The sequence below is a fragment of the Pholis gunnellus genome (genome assembly GCF_910591455.1).
Source record: "Pholis gunnellus genome assembly, chromosome: 20".
Lineage (NCBI taxonomy): Eukaryota > Metazoa > Chordata > Actinopteri > Perciformes > Pholidae > Pholis > Pholis gunnellus.
In genome coordinates, this window is record NC_136547.1 from 8,992,961 (window position 1) to 9,011,290 (window position 18,330).

Consider the following 18,330-nt stretch of genomic DNA (forward strand, 5'->3'; position numbering starts at 1 on the left):
TAGTTTCCTTTCCCAGGTGTGTGTTTGCTGGTGGCTCACTGAATCCTGAACCACATCAGGCTCACTATGCTGTGCAAGCGACGCCACCGTGTGGTGGATTTAATGAAAGGAAAGCTCACGCTGTGTTCTAACGCAGTCTGATTGATGCTCTTTATACAGACGGTGATGCATGAGGTGGACCGAAGAACACCACAATATGAGGCTGTGAGGGTACTTTTACCTTTTATGGGGATATCAAATTGAGGAGTTTTTCAGCTGATTTGTAAAAACTGAAATTATTATTTGAATATATTTATCCAAGTATATTTGTGTTTAGGAGGAAAATTAACACAACTGGTGGGATTCAGACCGTGGTGGAATGTAACTACTAAACGTGTGTTCACACAAGTACTGTACAAGTATAATTTTGAGGTTCTTGAATACATCCTTTTTTTTCTCCTTTATACTTCTACCCCACTACATTTCAAAGGGATTTGTTTCTGTTTAACATTTAGAATACAAAGAATAAGCGTAAAAAAATCAACACATTGTTCACATTTTAAACCAGTAGTGTCGACTTGTGGCCCCTCATGTTTCAGATGCCTGGTGTTAGTAGTTCCACCAGAGACAGATGTCCCCTCCAAACTGTTGATGGCTTCATTTCAATAACTTTCTAAAGCCAAAGAGGTCACAATAATGAGTAATCAACCAGACTAGTAACATTTTTTTTTTGGAATAATCTTTAACAATAACCAACTGTGGTAGTCTGAGCACACATGACATGCCTCAGTTACTAACGTGAGTCAGTTGTAGCACCGACCATTGAGTTTTGCGATTGGGTGTGATTTCAAATGCAAAAGTCACCAGAAACCTAAAAGTAATTGATTAATCGTTGAGTCATTCTGTTTCTCTAAGTCCATATTGTGTTAAATACAACCTAGACTGAATACTGAGGAAAAGAAAAAAAAGACATCAAGCCTAAAAAACTATTTCGAGATCACGATTTCCTGATAAATGAACATCAAGGATTCAATACATCTTTTCTCTGCAGTAATAGACAATGAGATACATCAGACAAAATAGATATGGAAAGTAATCTAATACAATAGATACAAATCTGAGGCAATAGCATTTAGGGTTTACCACATTTTATCATGTCATCTTAAACAGGCCACATCTAATCTGATTACTGTCAACATTAGTTTTGAAATATGAAAATAAATTGCATTTTGCAACAGGGTATGATGCATATACTGCAGTTTCTCCTTTTTTAAAAAGTCATGAGACCCACTTCTCCTGGTTGGACTGAGGCATGTGAACCACATGGTGGATTCAAACGGATACATTTTAGATTAAGTTTACACACAAGAATCAAAGTCAGGTTTGTAGATTAAACTGGAATACACAAATTGATTCAGAATATGCTAAAGGTGTGCTAGACAGTAATGTGGCCATCAACATTGAATCAAATTCAAGACGCGTGCCAGGGTCCTGCACGGACATTCACTGCGAGGCCTCAGCACTTACACAGCAGCACGTTGTTATTGACTTGACTGAGGGTTTCCTGTCGTGAGAGGATGAAGAGGCAGTACAAGGCAAGAAAATGAAAGAACGTGCGTCTGTGGTCTCACCTGATTTCAGCAGGTAGGCTGCAATAGTCTGGTGCTAACCTCAGTGACCACAAGAACACCGGGTTTTGTTTTTTCACAGTCAATGTGCGAGACTGTAGCTGTCATGTACTTTATGATGTTCCTCTTTTTTGTCTTCCTCCATCTGTCTTTTCCCCTCATCTTTATATGTTTCAATATACATTAGGCGGTATCATTTGATACTCGCTATTGCCTCTCGAGGTCCGTGGGGGCTTCATAGCCGCCCTCTGCTCCTAAATGCTTTGGGTGGGTTGAATGCTTAAAGTTTTTGTTGTGGTATAACAAGACAAGACGGGTCGGGTCTGGCTGCTTAGCTCATTTCAGTAGATGTCTCTGCAACACAATACATAGACGTCTTTCACATACCGTCAACACTGTAACCTCCGCACATTCTGACATAATGTTAGTTTGTTTTTTAATGTTTTAAACTAAACTCCTTGCCGTTAAACCATTTTTTTAATAAATATAAGTATATTTATGATTATATGACACGGCTCATCGCCCACACAGCTCACCCGTCAGAGAGACATGGAACGCTGGACACAAATGAAAATGAAAGTTTCAAGAACACGTGTTGGCCCAGCATCAACTGTCTGATCTGTTTCTGACAGTACAGAGATATTCTGCCAATGCATAATCTATTTTGGCTTTTAGTTTCTTATTTCCAATGCTACAAATAGGTTTATCTATATTGCATTATAATTTGGTTTACTTTGACTGGTGTTTGGAGAGCAGAGTTGTTGTGAGACTGTTCAGTGTCCACAGAAAGGGCAGTTAACCTCAGTACCAACTGCCGTAGGGGTCGCTCTCTCTACAGCTATGATGACTGAGTGGACCCCATACCTTACTACCAACAGCGCCGTAGGCTGGGTGACGCAGTCAAAAATGTTAAACCAGATTTTAATTGGAATTAGGAAACGTTTCTCTTAAAGGGCCAGTGTGTCGGATTTGGCGGCATCTAGAGGTGAGCTCATTTTAAGGTAATATTATATTTAATTTCTGCAAATAGATGCTAAAAAGCTGCAAAAAGATCCAATAAATGCTACTTAATTTAATTATGAGCTTTTCCTTTATTTATTTTCTTTTAGCGGATTGAAACTCCCTGATGCTGTTATGGTTATACCAAGGCAGGTCTAACTGGTGCTATGTTCAATGGTATGATTGTTTATAGTAAACTGGTGTTTATTCTCCTGATATCTTGGGTCCTTGCATTAGGCTTTGATGTTAGCCGGCACATGTAAGACAAGTAATAACTTCTGCTAACTTGTGTGTTAAATTTCATGTAGATTGTGTGCCTTTTGCTAAATAAATCAATGCCTCCAAGGATTCAGTTTGCCTCTTTTTGATGTTGGTGAAACTGAAATCCGTCACTTGGAAAGTTGTGGCTGAACAGGGAAAGTTTTTTTCAGGCAGTGACACATGTCTGTCTCTGTGCTACAACCGTTGTGAGGAGATTGTGGGAAACCTCTTTCATGCCAGTTTGAATGGGCATCCACTGAAACCGCCAAGTCATAGCCAGACAAGGTTCAACAGTTAACAATGTCTGCACAGACTGTCGGCAGCAGGACATCTAGTCAGATCGAAAACATTGTAGACAGTCAACTTCCCCCACTGAAAGAACCCAAATACTTTCCCATGTATAATAGATATGAACTGTCTTCGTCATCACTTACCACCGCTTTCGTTTTGTAGTATGCTTGTAATGACTGTTAAAAGTTCGCCTTTTATTTTGTGCAGAAAAGCAATCAAGAAATCTGCAGCGTGCTTTTGTCCTTTTTTAATTGATGTTTTTTATGTGAAAATCTAAATTACAATTGATTTTTTTTATTCAGTTACAGCAGCACACGACAAATAGATGATGAAAAGAATGTAAGAATACAAACACTTAAAAAAAAATGTATTTACACGAATATACAGTTTATACAGTGACTCCAGAACAATTATGATTGTAAACTCCAAAGAGTATTTTTCTTTCGAAGTTCTACATTTTATCGTTGCTCTGTTAGCAAGTAATGCTTGTGAAGAAAAGTAGATATGATCATGTTGAACTAGGTTTAGGATTTTAGGAAAATCTGCCTTTTTATATGGAAAGGGCAGGGGTAGTTTCAGTGTCTGACATGACGGAGGGACGTTTGGGAACTGCCTGTACTTTACTGATCCCTCCTTTGCCCAGACAGCCAGCACACATCTTCACAATCCTCAGGAGGTCTTGTCTGAACCGCACTCCTATGAAGACGTACAGGAATGGGTTCAGGCAGGCATGAGTAAACGCCAGGCTCTTGGCGATCTGTCCAGCTACATCGTACCGAGCTATAATGTCACAATTGGTGATAGTAGTATTAGCTGCCTGCATGGCCTCCATTATCAGCATACTATTGTGAGGCAGCTGAGAGAGGACAAAGACAAACACCACAGCAAAGATGACGCGTAGGGCCTTGTGCTTTTCAAAGCTCTTGGCCTGCAGAAGTGTGCGAATGATGACTGAGTAACAAAACAACATAACTAGCAGAGGAAGGAAGAAGCCCACGCAGATCTGCAGGGACAGAACCAGGATCTTCGTGCGGTTGTACGCGTTGTTCCAGTAAACCAGAGTACAGAGGGATTGCCCGCTTCGGTCCGTCTTCACCTGGGCGAAGATGAACTCTGGGAGGGCCAGGAGAGTGGAGACAACCCAGACACCCAGGCAGGCAAGTTTGCTGTAGAACAGCCTCTTTTTCTTCAGGTTCTGGGCCTTGATGACTTGTACAATAGCAATGTAGCGGTCCACGCTGATGCAGGTGAGCAGGAGCATGCTGCTGAAGAAGTTGATTTTATAGACCGCTGATATCATTTTGCAGAGACTGATGCCAAAGTCCCAGCCCTTGATGGCATCGACAGCCCAGAAGGGCAGCATGCACAGGAAGAGGAGGTCGGCCACAGCCAGGTTCAGCAGGTACACGTCGGTCATGGTTTTCAGGCGGTTGCGCACAGTGGTGTAGATCCAGACCACCATCAGGTTACCCACGGCGCCAAGGAGGAAGATGATCCAGAAGAGAGGCGGTTCGTACTGCCCACGGAAAGCCCTGACCCAGCTTCTGTCACACATGCCTGAGTTTTCAGTCAGCTCTGAACCGTAGTCGTCTGTGCCTTCAGACAGGTCCTGCAATCGAAAACAAAAACTTATCAGCTGATTCGATATTAAAGAGTTTATTTTTAACTAATTACATTTACTCAAGTACTGTTCTTTGCACTCTACTTGAGTGTTTCTACTTTCCGCTACTTTATACTTCTCCTCCACTACATCTCAGAGGCAAATATTGTACTTTTTACTCCAGTAAATTTATTTGATACCTTTGGTTACTGGTTACTTTGCAGATTTTGAGTAATAATACAAAATATAACCAAATAAAGTATAATGTTATGTTATGGATAAAGATAACTATTGCTGAAATTCACAAGCTACCTGCCATAAGCTATTCTCCTCGATTAGCACTTCTACTTTTTTTTACTTCAAATATCTCTTGATGCTAAAAAATTTGACTTTTGGACTTGTAACAGAGTATCTTAATGACTGTTACTTTTACTTAAGTAAAAGATCAGAGTACTGTCTTTTTTTTCTCCCTTTTCATTTCCTGTCCTTGTTACCCAACTCACAAACTGCTGTCAGGGTTTCACAACATAACATGCTTCTAGTGAGGATACAGTGATATGACATCAAAAGCGGTCGGTGACGTACATGCTAACCAGAGCGTGCAAAAAAAATTGCTCTCAGGTGCAGGTGTTGTGTCTGAGCAGGAGAAACCACACTACTGCACAACTTCCTGCTGCTATCCAAGCCTGGGGAGGGTGGGTGAGGGTAACCGATCTTGAGGGGCTCCAGAAAGGGGCGCGCAGCAGAACTCAGTACCCCAGAAGCATCAAGTTTAGATTTAGGGCAAAGATAAACAGTGAGTGAGGCTGAGACTTAGGTCTTCTCAAACAATGGAACATTTGACGCTGATGCGGCTGTGAATGTGGCATTTGAGTATCCTACAGATGTGTGCTGTAGTCTGGATACATCGACTGCACTGCAAAAAACGCAATCTTACCAAGTATTCTTGCCTAATTACTAGTCAAAATATCTCAAAAGAAAAAGAAAAAAAAAGGGACTTGTTTTTAGATGGTGCATCTTGAAAAAACACTTGACACTTTTTGCCATTATTGCCTTATTATATGGTTCTTCCTAATACTAGTGAAATATAGCTCAAAATGAGTTTCCCCAGCTAATTTCAAGATCTGTTTTTAATTTAAAATACCTTAATATTCCATCTTATTTCACAAAATCTTACCAAGACTTTTCCCGTGGCAGATATTTTTTTATTTTTACGATCAATCAGAACACCTTGTATTCTTTTTTTCCCCTGTGTGTACCTGGAGCATGTGATCAAAAACATGAACATAACATACAAAGTATCTAATACATCATATTTAATAAACAGCACTGACATGGCTTTGTTCACACAGCAACCTGGAGATTAACCTTTACCAGCATACTGTAAATACTAAAGCATAAACAAACACACATGCAAGTCTGTTTCCCTATTTGTGAGCAGTCAAAACAAATCAGACACCAAAATGTACTATACCACGGCGTTCATTGTTTTTCACTTGTGTCGTGGCTACAGATAATTATCTCAAATTAATACTTACAGTTTCATAATCATTTCCAGTAGAAACGGTTCCTGTGGTCATATAAGTTGTAAATGTCTCCATGTTATCTACAAAGAACAGCAGGATATTAGTTTAGTACAACACACTTGTAAAAATGTGAAAAAGAAATATAATATTAATGGTTAAATGGAAAATGCTCTCTTCGTCCTCTACAGTTGTGTAGTAGTGCAACAAATCACTTACCCACTGAGTGATGAGACAAAGGGAGCAGCCTTTCAGTCACAGTTCTGTTTTTTTCGTCTGGGTAGTACAACTGGTAACTTTGACATACAGACGCATCTTCACTTGCTTATATGGTTTCCCTTTAACCACATGGATCACGTGCTGAATCATATCACTCCATCTCCTTCTCCGTATGCAGACAAAAAACCACACACGACCCTTGGTGCTCTAGATTTATTACCCTAAACACAGCTCTATATCAAATATGCATTGAATTAAAAGACACATATGATCTTTGAGTTTCATGGGGAAGCTGTGACTTTTAGACTCAACCCAGTGAGCCATGTCCATCAAACTAGAACCAAAACAATACACCCACATTCCTTCCACAGCCCGATTTTAAGTTTTATCAAGTCAAAGCCTGTTTTTGACACACTGTGTGTACACAGGTGGAGCACTTAACACCACAGTTGAGTGACGCATGAAACTGAAAACCGTGAGGTGTGATTAAAGATCACATCTGGAGGAGGTAGTCAATGTTGAGATGTTGTAAGCCCCATTTGTTACATAGCACTTCCAGCTCAGACAGTGTGGCCTAAAATGACTGTCCAAGCAACAATGATCTTTCCTTTGAAATGTCGTACTGCATAGACGTGTCAACAGTGTGAGGGAAGTCTTTTTAAGAGGTTTCAAGTTTCTGGGGAATTTCTATTTCAAGTCAGCGGTGATGAAACAACATCCCCTTTTATCATAAGATCAAGTGCCCAACTTGTTAAAGTTAATTTAAAGGAACAAAGCAACCTTTTGGGAAATTATTTTCTGTCTTGCTGAGAGTTGGATGAAAAGACCGATCCTCTGTCTGCACAGTAAATATGAATCTGGAAGCGTTTCCCAAAATGTCAAACTGTGCCTTTAACCTGGATTTGAGTTTGTTCCATCCAAGTTAAATTAAACTATCGGTCTGGTTCATACAGTAGCATAGGCACTGCAAAACCAACACACAATAACCTAATTTCACGTGTCTATTGCTGCCAAGTTAAAGTGCATTCATGTGACATGTTTTAAAAAAAACAAGAACTTTGTGTGAATTTAGGGAAATGCAAAGTTCAAGAGTAAAGGCAAGAGTAAAGGGAAATGAATATCATGACAAGTAGTCACATCGCTGACCACACTTCAAAACATGTCAAGGTAGAAAGTCCCCGTCATATGCATAACGATGACATGGTTTTAAAGTCTTTATTAGTCAAGGGAAGAGCTCAAATCACTTTTCTGGTTGTTTCCTGAGAGTGTTTCTCTTGGGGGGCTGTTTTGGCCCTTGTGAAGGACAGCAGTGTGGTGCTATCTTCTCTGTTTCACTTCCTGGCCTGACGTAACTTTTAGCATATTGTGAAGAGGAGATGCGGAGCGTGTGGGCCATCGGCTCTTCAGATTTCTACCAAATGCCGGTTGCGTTTCTCGGTTTTGCTCACAGTGAGGCAGAGGGAAATGGCTGTGTCATGATCAGATGAGCGTTTTCCTTCTGGGAACAAGATGTTTGAAGAAAGTGGTCGACTGAGAGGTTTCACTCACACGCCATCGCGAACTGCAGAAGTGCAGCTAACTGACCTCATTGTTCTCATCTGTGAGCACATAAAACACAGCGTGGGACATACAGTCGCAACTTCGTTCCCTAGCAGAAACAAATGGAGGACGATGCAGCTTCGGGTCCCAAGTTGAAGATTTTAGAAACACAATGAGGCATTTTAATCTTTGCAAAGAGACAGTTATTGTTGGGAACTACTGATTTTAACTGCGTATTCTGACTGAGATATTTCATGGTCTGTCTTTGGTATAACTTTTTATATATAGAGAGAAAAATTGGGTCAACAATTGGATTTGACTAAGCACTTATGATCTCACGGTCACGTGTGAATAATACAAGCCTTTATTACCTCTGTTACAGAGTCACAAGGACAGAAAAAGGGTAAATTCTTCATCAGATCAACCTCTACTGTCGTCATATTCTACATAATATAACTTTAATTTTGACATGCCTCCTGATATACATGTTTTCAGTCAATTTGTATGACCTGACAGTTCTCTAAATGCTGGGGTAGTGAACATTTTCGGGCCTAAAATAGTTTCACACGTGAGAAAAAGTTGAGAAGCCATAAATTAGTCATCAGTATGGGACGATGCAAGCCGTATGGTTTTAGCTACTTGACAGGTTGCAGTGCAGGATGACAAAAAAGGGGAAAACCTTTCGTCTAATTAGTACAGCAGTCTGCATGTTGCATTTTCAGCTGTAGCGTCATCTCTTTTAAAAAGGCACGTCAATACGTTTCACAAATATTAAGAAGTTCCCTGTTTTAGGTTTCATAGGTAGTGAGAGGTTTTCTTGATGTGCTCTGCATGAACTGATGTCTCTGAGGTGAGTATAGGTTTCATAGGTAGTGAGAGGTTTTCTTGACGATGTCTCTGAGGTGAGCATATGCTGACTCAAACCTGAAATCAGTACGACCGACACTCACAAACTGATCACATAGCACAGTCCTTATTTGAGATACTGGGCCCGCACAACTCATTCAGCAGTTTTTCATCGGGTATCACATGCTCATCACACTTAGTTCTGCATCCTAGCGTCATAGAAATAAAATGATACAGAAGCCAGCTTCAGAGTGTTGCGTCAATTGCTGAACTCAATGTGTACGGTATGCTGTAGATATGCGATTTCATGGAAAAATATCTGTCAACAAGACACGACATTGAGCAACAATTCTCAGAGGTGACTGAAATGTCTGATATCTGTTCATCTGATCTGTGCCACTTTTTTTGCAAGTTGCACACTTAGATTATCAAAAGATATTGAGCTCCTAGTAGCTGAGAACTCACATAACCTATTATAACCGTAATAACATGCCTCCTGACTGGCACGGGTCACAACACACACACACGGATACAGCCAAGGCCTTGTGGTCAGGAGGTACAGCTGAGGAGCCAGTGGGTGAGTCACAGAGATGGAGGCAATCACAGAATATCTGTGGGGAAAATAAACCACAAATATTATATCTATGTGTGCTTTGCAGTTTATCCTTGACCTTGGAATACTTGTCGCAGATCTCCTCCTTTTGAAAATAAAGAAGTATAAAGGGTCACTGGAGACTCTATGACTTTGCATGGCACGGTGGGCCCAATTTACAATTACACAACAGTGGTAAATGGTTAGACATAGTGTAACAACTGCACACGTAGAGAAGAGGCATCAAGTATGTTATATAGCTAAATGTATTTTAAGTTTGCAAACTTTAGACACCATAAGGGTACGTTCTATTATCTCCACCAGGTGTAAACCATGAGGGGATCATGCGTTGGGTCGTGTGTGTGTGCATGTATCTGTCTGTCTGTCCTCAGCTAATCTTACCGCTGGATCCATCAGCCTGATATTTGTTGTGCACATATATGACTGTTTGCTCCAGGACCTCTTGTTGTTGTGGTGATTCACAATGTTCGACCGTTTTATACCGACATTGACTGCTGACTCCTCACCCCACTTAACCAACCGGTATGAACCGCAAGTGATCAACAAATGCTTCGGTTTGGAATCCTGTTTCTGCGCGGTATTAGGAATTGATCCGCTCTAGATTTGGTAAAACAATTATGGTTTGTATTTATTCAATGAAACATTAAAGCAGTGGTCGGGAATCTGCACTTTACAGAGTGCGCTTTTCTAGTACTGCCTATGAATTCAACGTAGCATTTGTAGGGAGAAGAAAGTGGTATTTTTTTCAAAAGGTACATGGTCTCACTCTACGTAAGTGAACACACCATATACTGTACAGTGTGTCTCTGCTTTCTTGGTGGTACTGAAATATTTAAACCTCAGAAGACAGCAGCTTTTTGGCCACACAATATGGATTTCTAATGAAGGGCCGGAAGATTAAAGCTACCACACCACCATTGTTTTTAAACACCATACATCACTCTGGACATCACTGTGAATTCAGAAACTATTTCTCCTCAAGCAAAAAGTTTACTCGGTGATTCTGGAGAAAAACTAAACAGAAGCTTTTGTCTTGCTAGTGAAACTGAGAAAACCCCTTTGATGCCTTGTCGTTGAGCAGGAAGCTGCAGTGAATGGGTACACCGCTCTCACATGTATTAACAGTTGGCCCATATTGTGGGAAAGTACTGTCACAGCTGTCAGCAGTGCGACAGATTGAGTTCGGTACCGAGAGCCACAAGTCACCGCTTCCTGTGTACCTGCTCGCTGTGATTTATTTCATGCACTGATCGACAACTGTTCAGCATTTGCATCCGTGTCTGAAATTATGAGCAACTTTCCCATGACGGTGTCTCCTGTGATGCTACTAATAGAAAACAGATGCTTGCACGCAAATGTGAATTCACACGTACGAGCACACTAATGCAATACATAGGTTGATAAGAAATTCTACATCTTTTCATGCATTCATCTTTTATGTTTTGACAGCAGAGCAAACGGGTTTCAAATTGTCATTATAGTGTTATATACCTACCACATGTGTTTTCTTTCCCCTCCTCCCCTTTTTACACCATGCATACAACTGCTGCACATGATGCAAAACCAATATAAGTGTAACTCAGGACAGACTGTGGCTTGAAGAGTTTCACTGAAAACAACAGGGGGGTGGGGCTGGTGACCACTATCTCTATCCACTCTGGTTAACACAACCAATGCAAAAACAATGAGCTCTTTCTCTTGGCACTTCAAACAGCTAAGGAAGCAGATGAAGTGACTAATGTGTAGAATTAAAAACAAGTGCAGTTGATAAAACGGGCGGCTTTTGAGAGGATGTTTTTCACAATCGCTTGTGTCCCTCTGTGGTTTCTTGATGTTGAATCGGTTCAAGAGGGGGAGAGTTTTTTTGTCTTATTTTATTCTCTCTCTCGCTCTCTCTCTCTCTCTCCCCATTAAAGATATCTTCCGTCTTTTACAAATGTCTTTCTCTTTGTTGCTGAGGTCACCGTTCATACTGCACTCCCCACTGTCTGCATCCACCTTTATCATGCTGACCGAGGTATCAGGGGCATCCTGGAGCTCATCGTAATTTTCTTCTGAACTCAGGCCACATTTAGCCACTAAGATCATACATCCCCATGTACACAGCTTGTCATTATTTATGCAGAGAGGCTTTGAAGATTATGTGCATTTTTGCAGTCTGGCGCCCCCTTGTTGTCTGTTCAGTCTAGAATCAATGCATATGTCCTATTTATTCTTCAAACTTGTTGTTTGTTTATTGCCAGTGTCCCAGCATGCAGTGGGTCAGAGAAGAGAGACAACGTGTTTTTCACAGGGCATATTTATGATCAGATATTTTCATAGCCAGAACATATTAGAATAACATCCTAGGTCTGAAAGCTTCAGTCTTCAGTGAATGTACTTTATATGCTTAAATACACCTTAAAGTTAAAGTGAAAAAACAATTACTAAGAATGACCACACGTTTAATTGTCAACAGCTTTTATGACCCCATACTTTGCGCGATACAAACATCTAGTGTAATATAAGGTAGATGTATCATACTCTACAAGAGCATTACTTCATGAACATCATGTATATATTCATTTTTTTTTTCTCTTACACTCCATCACCCACAGCAATACGAAAAGTACACAGTTAAAGATTCCAGACAAAAATACTCTATGCCCTTTGTGTAGGGAAGTCATTCCAGATCACCATCAACGTCATTCAATAAAGCAAGAGCAGAAAAAACTAAATGCGAGAAGTTTTGGTATATTTTCGATGACCAGACTTTCACAGAATGTCACGTCATTGGAAATATTTTTTGTGTGAAATGCAATACAACTTTCCGGGAACAAATTAAAGCGGGGTTGACCTCAGAAGGTCGGTAAACATTACTTTGAAGCTGTTCACTAAACACAACTCAACAATGTTTAGATTACAAAACGGACTGCTAAAATTAAGACTGATCAGCAAAATATCAACGACCAACTTACCAGGTGCTAGAAAGCTAAATATCACCTATAACCATCTGATAGATACGACTGCAATGCTTCAGGCAGACACTGTGTATCTGTCCAGCTCAGCAAATGCACAAGGCCTCTTTAAAACGGGGACGTGATAGTAATTGCATAGAGCACTGAGGGGAAGTCTGCTAGCTACAGTAAGTCAGCTCCACAACTGGGACGTAGAAAAAAAAAAGCACAGCTGGAGAAGGCTATCGTTTGTCACTACTTCATCAGCGTGCTCAGCGGTGCGTACCGACGACCTCCCCGCTCTGCTCGCACTCTTTACTAAAGACAATAATTACTGAAGATGCCAGATAAAGCATGGATAAACAATTCCTCGAAGAAGTGCTTTTTTTTCTGTCTCTCTTGTCTTGCAGCAGTGGAACCGGTGGTTTCTCGTTCCCGTCTAACCCTCTGGACACCTGTTGTCTTGGGTAGGACTCATTCATTGGGCTCGTATCTGAAACAGACGAGCAATAACGGCGTCACAAACCTGAAATTGGACAAATATCTCTGTATGAAAGCCAATCTGTCAAGCACGGAACGGAACAAAATGACTGAACTTGAAGGGCCATACCGGTGTGTCTGCTAGTTTTACACAACATTCCTCTTGTGGAGGGACCAGCGATGTTTTACACCTAAAGCTCACCTCTGCAATCGTTTCCTGATTTCTTTGATCTGCTCGTTTTTCTTGGTCAGGATCTCCTTCATGTTGCGGTAGGCCGCAGTTTGCTGGAACTTCTTGTCCAACTCCTGCACACCACACACACACACACACATACATAAACACATGAAAGTACCTGCAACAGAAGCTGAACTCACCAATACCAGCTGTTTCTATAAACATGTGTAATTTACAGTATGACGTGTGTTAACTTCAGATGCTGGTTACTGTCCGTTGCAGGTAAAACCCACAGTGACGCACCTTCTCTGCCAAGGACAGCTGCTCCTGCACTCGCAGAAGATCATGTTTGGCAGAGATCAGGTTCTCCTGCAGACCCTTCTGGGAGGCCGAGTTGGCGGTAAGAGACCTTTCATAGTCATCCCTCAGAGCCGCCACCGTGCCCTCGAGACTGCTGATCTCCTGGGATTGAGCAGCCAGCTTGAAGGGGAAAAGAAACAACGTAGAAGTTCAGATGGAATGAACGGCAATCATTGCTGTGACTACAGAATCTACACCCTATTCCTATTCACAGGGGAGAGACCAAAGCAACACTTTGGTCAGCTGGGTACGTACCATTCGAGGTCCAAGTTAGCAGATGAAACCAAATGACAGCAAATGTTCAGATGCAACAAAATGAAGAGTTCAAAAAAAAAGAAATAAAAGTAGTAGAATGGGGAGCAAACTTAAAAAGTCAAAATGAAGATGGCGCTACTTTGCCAAGCCAAACTCCAAACGGTACCTGCTGGTCACCTTGCACCGTCTGAATGTCTTTCAGGGCTCTCTCTGCTTTGGTTCTCTCATCCAGAGCACTCATTGCCTCAGAAAATGAATCAGAGCAGAGAGTTTACAATGTAAACTGGTGCACGAATCAGAAGAAAAGTGGCTGTGTTTAGAAATGCACGGCTTATTGTCATACCTGTGATTCTAAAGTCCGCATCCTGGCTTTCAGTTTGTCATTTTCCTCCTGTAGTCTCACTATCTCCTGGAAACAAACATTTCAGATGGGTGTGAAGCAGTGTATGAATATAACTTTTACAACAATAACTCAATATGTAATTCATGCAATGTATTTCTTTACCTTGTTAAGAAGTTCAGACACCCCGCCTTCATTCAGCGGGGCTAGTTTGGGTTTGCTTGTTTCCTGGTTTATCTGGGAATAAAGGAAACACTTTACAACTGAAACAATGACAGAACAGTCTTAAAATATGTTGTTTGTACCGTCATATTACTGTATGTAAAAATAAAACTTTTATATCCTTCTTGCTTTTTTTAAATAAATGTGAAGATGACTAGTGTGTACCTTTTGAGAAGTAAGGTGTGAATAGTCAAACCCATGAAAGAGCAGCGTATAGTATTACAAAGTTGATTTGTTTTCCTTTAACAGTGCGTCGTGAAACCACACGCCAACCTCAGTGATGTGTGACTTCTTAACCGCACGGCTACACGTGAACGGGCAGGGGGCCTGACACGTGAGATAACTTCAATTGCACTCTAGCTACTGAATTCCATGTGGGTGTAAATATCCTTTGAACACATGATTAATGACTATTGACTGTGCTGTGCAAAGCTCTGCATTACACTCACCTTATTAGTGGTTTTAAAGTCAGTCTTCTCAAATTCAGCCACTTGTTCTAACAGCTCCCTATATGGGTAAAAAAGCAAAGAGTTGGACAGCAGAATAATTAATCAAATTACAGGGAAGGAGATACGAAAAGCTTGAACTATTTGTCTATAAAATACAAAATATGTAAAGGTAATATTGTCATTATTTGTATGAGCCACACTGAGCAGATTGGAACTGATCTGATAATATGAACAATGTGTTTATCTCCTCACACAACTGTCAGCTTGCCACCACAATGGGTTTTTTTTGTACGTTAAAAAAATAAAAACCCTATTTGGCAGTTATGTATCTTTGGCAAGGTAAACAGCCCCTTTTTCTAGATGGCAGTTTAGCACTCCTGATATAAGCGTTATGCTTGTGGTGAACAGAACTGCTCTCTGGAAAGCTTATATGTGGTTTTTAAAAAGCAGCTGAACACACGTAGACTGTGACATGGGGCGTATTCCTTGCTTTGTACGCCGTGTCAGTCACGTAGGGCTGAGCCCTGCGAGAGAAAGAACACACACTTTAGGGCTTCTTTATCCACCCACTACGTGCATATTACAAACAAAAGAACTTTTCCAAAACATGTTGAGTGTTTTAACAAGGTGAAAGGTTACGGAGGTCAGAAGTTGCGTGATAGTTCACCTGAATATCATAGAAGTACATTCAAAGAAAGAGCTTTACAATCATCATACCGGCCAAAGGCATTAGTTCATAACATGCTAAGAACATTTAGCTGCAAAGTGCACATTTTATGACCTTTTGCTCCGATACTGAGGCCTTGCTACCTCAACCTCACTCGGAAAAAGAAGAAGAGGATGACGTCTGCTTTTGGCTTTAGTCTGACATTCAAATTTGTAAACCAAAACCGCTGAGATTTCATTTTGGAACAGCTTCAGCTCAACGTTTACACTGTGTTATATTTTTCATCTACATAACCTCTATGCTCTAAAACCTGACTATATTTGTGCCAAAAAAGCCTCAATACATGCTTTGCCAAAATGTGAAGAGTGCAATGTACCCCTTGTAATTTGGGTGAACTGACATTAAAATGTAAACAACAATGTGGCAGCAATTGTGGTTTTCAAGCTAAATGAACGTCACTGCAAACAGGAAACCATTGTAATGGAAAAAGGGTTAAATTGTCATTGTGTATGTGGCTTGGCAATGACCTTTTTGCCTTGTATACATACTGTGACATGCACGAGATCTAAACCTGTACAGCCCTGAGGAGGAAGTGGCACAAAGTGGAGGAGTTATTCTCATGAACTTAAAGGGGTATCGCGTGTTTAGAGGCCTGGCACACTTCTTACTTTGGTGTGGCACTCTGTTTGACCTTAAACTCGCATCACATCATTTTAAATCAGCTTATTTCATGTGTTTTTTGTGCATACAAGATTCAGATCTTGTGCACACAAGTGCAACAATTAAAAAAAACTTTTTAGGCTCCAAGAGGCGCTGTATAATATCTGAATTAGAACGTGATGTACTCATGTGGCAGCAAACCTGACCAGGTCACCTCTTCGTCAAAAGTTAACAACTAACAGGAACGCCTGATTCTGCTTCCCTTCCTCGCTGCTCACCTGTTCTCCAGCTCCGAGATATCGCTCTGCAGTCGAAGGTAAAACTTCTCAGCCTGTGAGAAGAGCTGCCTGAGCAGCAGCACGTTGGTGTGAGCTGTGTTGATGAGCTCCATCTCCACCTCCCCACGCACCACCGACTGCAGCCCGTCCAGCATCTCCTTCACCTCGTCCACTGTGAAGGTTTCCTCCACCAGCCTTCAGAGGGAAACATACATGCATGAACGTTACAGCTCCATCTCAACTGAAAAGCCCTTCATCGTTGTACGATATCTTCCCCCTTCTATTGAATATGAGTCTCAGGGTAAGTGAGTAAAAGTTGAATTTACATACAAAACAAAAACAAAAACGTAAGTATGACCGGTCACCTGCTATCTTTGAGTTCTTCAAAGCATGAGTCAATGGTCTTAAGTCTCAGGACCATCTTTGAACGTGCAAATCGCATGTAATTGATGACTTCATTCTGATGGTGTTCATTAAACCCAAATTCAGCCTAAATGGAGACAAGAAGAGAGAAAAGAGTAACGATTAAACGATTAAAGATGGACAGAGAGAGAGAGAGAGAGGCTGTAATGGAAACCACGACTAGCTTATGAGCTAACTTGAAGAGGATTTCCCCCTGCTAATGTGTGACGGCCTATTCACATGAGCTTGCACGTACAAGGTGCTATATTTGGGGATGACTGCTATCTGCTTTCTTGTCTTTATATGAAACTGAGTGAGATGATTAGCATGCTAACTTCTAAAAGCAAACAGGTGGCCTGGCTACCAAAAAAAAACAGCAGATGATCGCAGCTACTTACCATGGTGGCTGTGCAGCTAACGTCAACGTTACTAAGCTAGCTTGTAGCCTGAGATGATCCAAAAGGGGGCAACAAAAAGGGTGTTTCAGCCTCTAATTTAGGCCACGCAGCGAACAGACAAGAAGCTAATGGTAGTATAATGGAGGCGAGGGTTTTAGTAAACTATTTGTGAGTATAGTTCAACTCGGTGAAGAGGCTGCACGGAGGTTATATCATAGCTATAAGATTATCTGATTGGCTAGCATAGCTATCAGCTAGTGTTTGCCTTGAGAATGCCTTGGTAACGGAGAATAGCGTCATTGCCTTGGTTACTGGGGGTGCGTTCAGCGGCGCTACGGACATTATGAAACAACTAGTTATGTTGACGAATGGCTGCCAAAATATAAGATATGTTATTAAAACAACATTGTCATAATAACCAAGTAGCATATAAACAAATACAGACATTTAATTGTTATCATAGGCTTTAATAAATTGTATAAAATGCAACTGTTCACACTCTGTTCATGAAGCTGTTTGTTTCTTGAGAAATATATACAGTTATTAAAGGCCTCATTCATAAAAAGGTGCGATGGCCACCAAGTCTTACTATTTTATCTCTGTCATTCATTGCTAAGGGTTTTCAATTATTTATTTTACAAGTTATAGGTACAAGAAGGTTCAAATGATTTGTTGTTGTTGGTTAAAAAATCTTTGTACTACTGTTTAGTTAGTCCATTTAATATTATTCTATTTCATTGTATATATTTTTTACATTTAATAGTGTTACTCTGTTACTTTGATTGCTTACCTGTATCATAATGCTGCTGTAGCAAACATATCTATCTATTTAAATGCACAACGTGTATTCACGTGTAACCCAACTGCAAATATGCTTGTATAGTGTTAAGCAGTAGATGGCAGTATTGAGCTAGAAGTGTGAGAGTTCCGGAGAAGATTTAGGCGTAGACCTCTGCTCCTCATCAGCAGACACTGAGAGAATCTACACTCTTCATGTGCCTTTTTACCTGAGCCCCTTACATGTAGAGCTCATTAACTTATATACTTTAGCAACCAGCCCTAGAATGATTTAATACTTCCACAGAAAATATTTAGATTGTTTGATCATCCATATTGCTCCAAATTACTATTGGTTGATTAAGCCTCTACCAGCAGTTTGGTAAACTATTTTAAGCATGTGGCAGTTTTGTTATTTGCATATTCACAATAC

The 18,330-nt window shown here is 40.7% G+C and overlaps 2 protein-coding genes across 2 annotated transcripts; both read right to left on the reverse strand.

Annotated features, from left to right (window-relative positions):
• Positions 1-3,420: 3,420 nt before the first annotated feature.
• LOC306712308 (C-C chemokine receptor type 9-like) lies at positions 3,421-6,565 on the reverse strand. The gene is made up of 3 exons (XM_079181525.1): positions 6,501-6,565; positions 6,297-6,364; positions 3,421-4,767 (listed from the first exon to the last, which is right to left on the reverse strand). Exons 2-3 carry the CDS (start codon positions 6,357-6,359, stop codon positions 3,709-3,711), a joined length of 1,122 nt encoding a protein of 373 aa, XP_079037651.1. The 5' UTR covers positions 6,360-6,364; positions 6,501-6,565; the 3' UTR covers positions 3,421-3,708.
• A 5,227-nt stretch (positions 6,566-11,792) lies between these two features.
• lztfl1 (leucine zipper transcription factor-like 1) lies at positions 11,793-17,234 on the reverse strand. Its single transcript, XM_079181670.1, has 10 exons — positions 17,121-17,234; positions 16,686-16,810; positions 16,321-16,515; positions 14,716-14,773; positions 14,210-14,281; positions 14,048-14,113; positions 13,871-13,948; positions 13,393-13,569; positions 13,117-13,220; positions 11,793-12,927 (listed from the first exon to the last, which is right to left on the reverse strand). The coding sequence occupies exons 1-10, from the start codon at positions 17,121-17,123 to the stop codon at positions 12,909-12,911; spliced, it is 897 nt and encodes a 298-aa protein (XP_079037796.1). The 5' UTR covers positions 17,124-17,234; the 3' UTR covers positions 11,793-12,908.
• Positions 17,235-18,330: the final 1,096 nt, after the last annotated feature.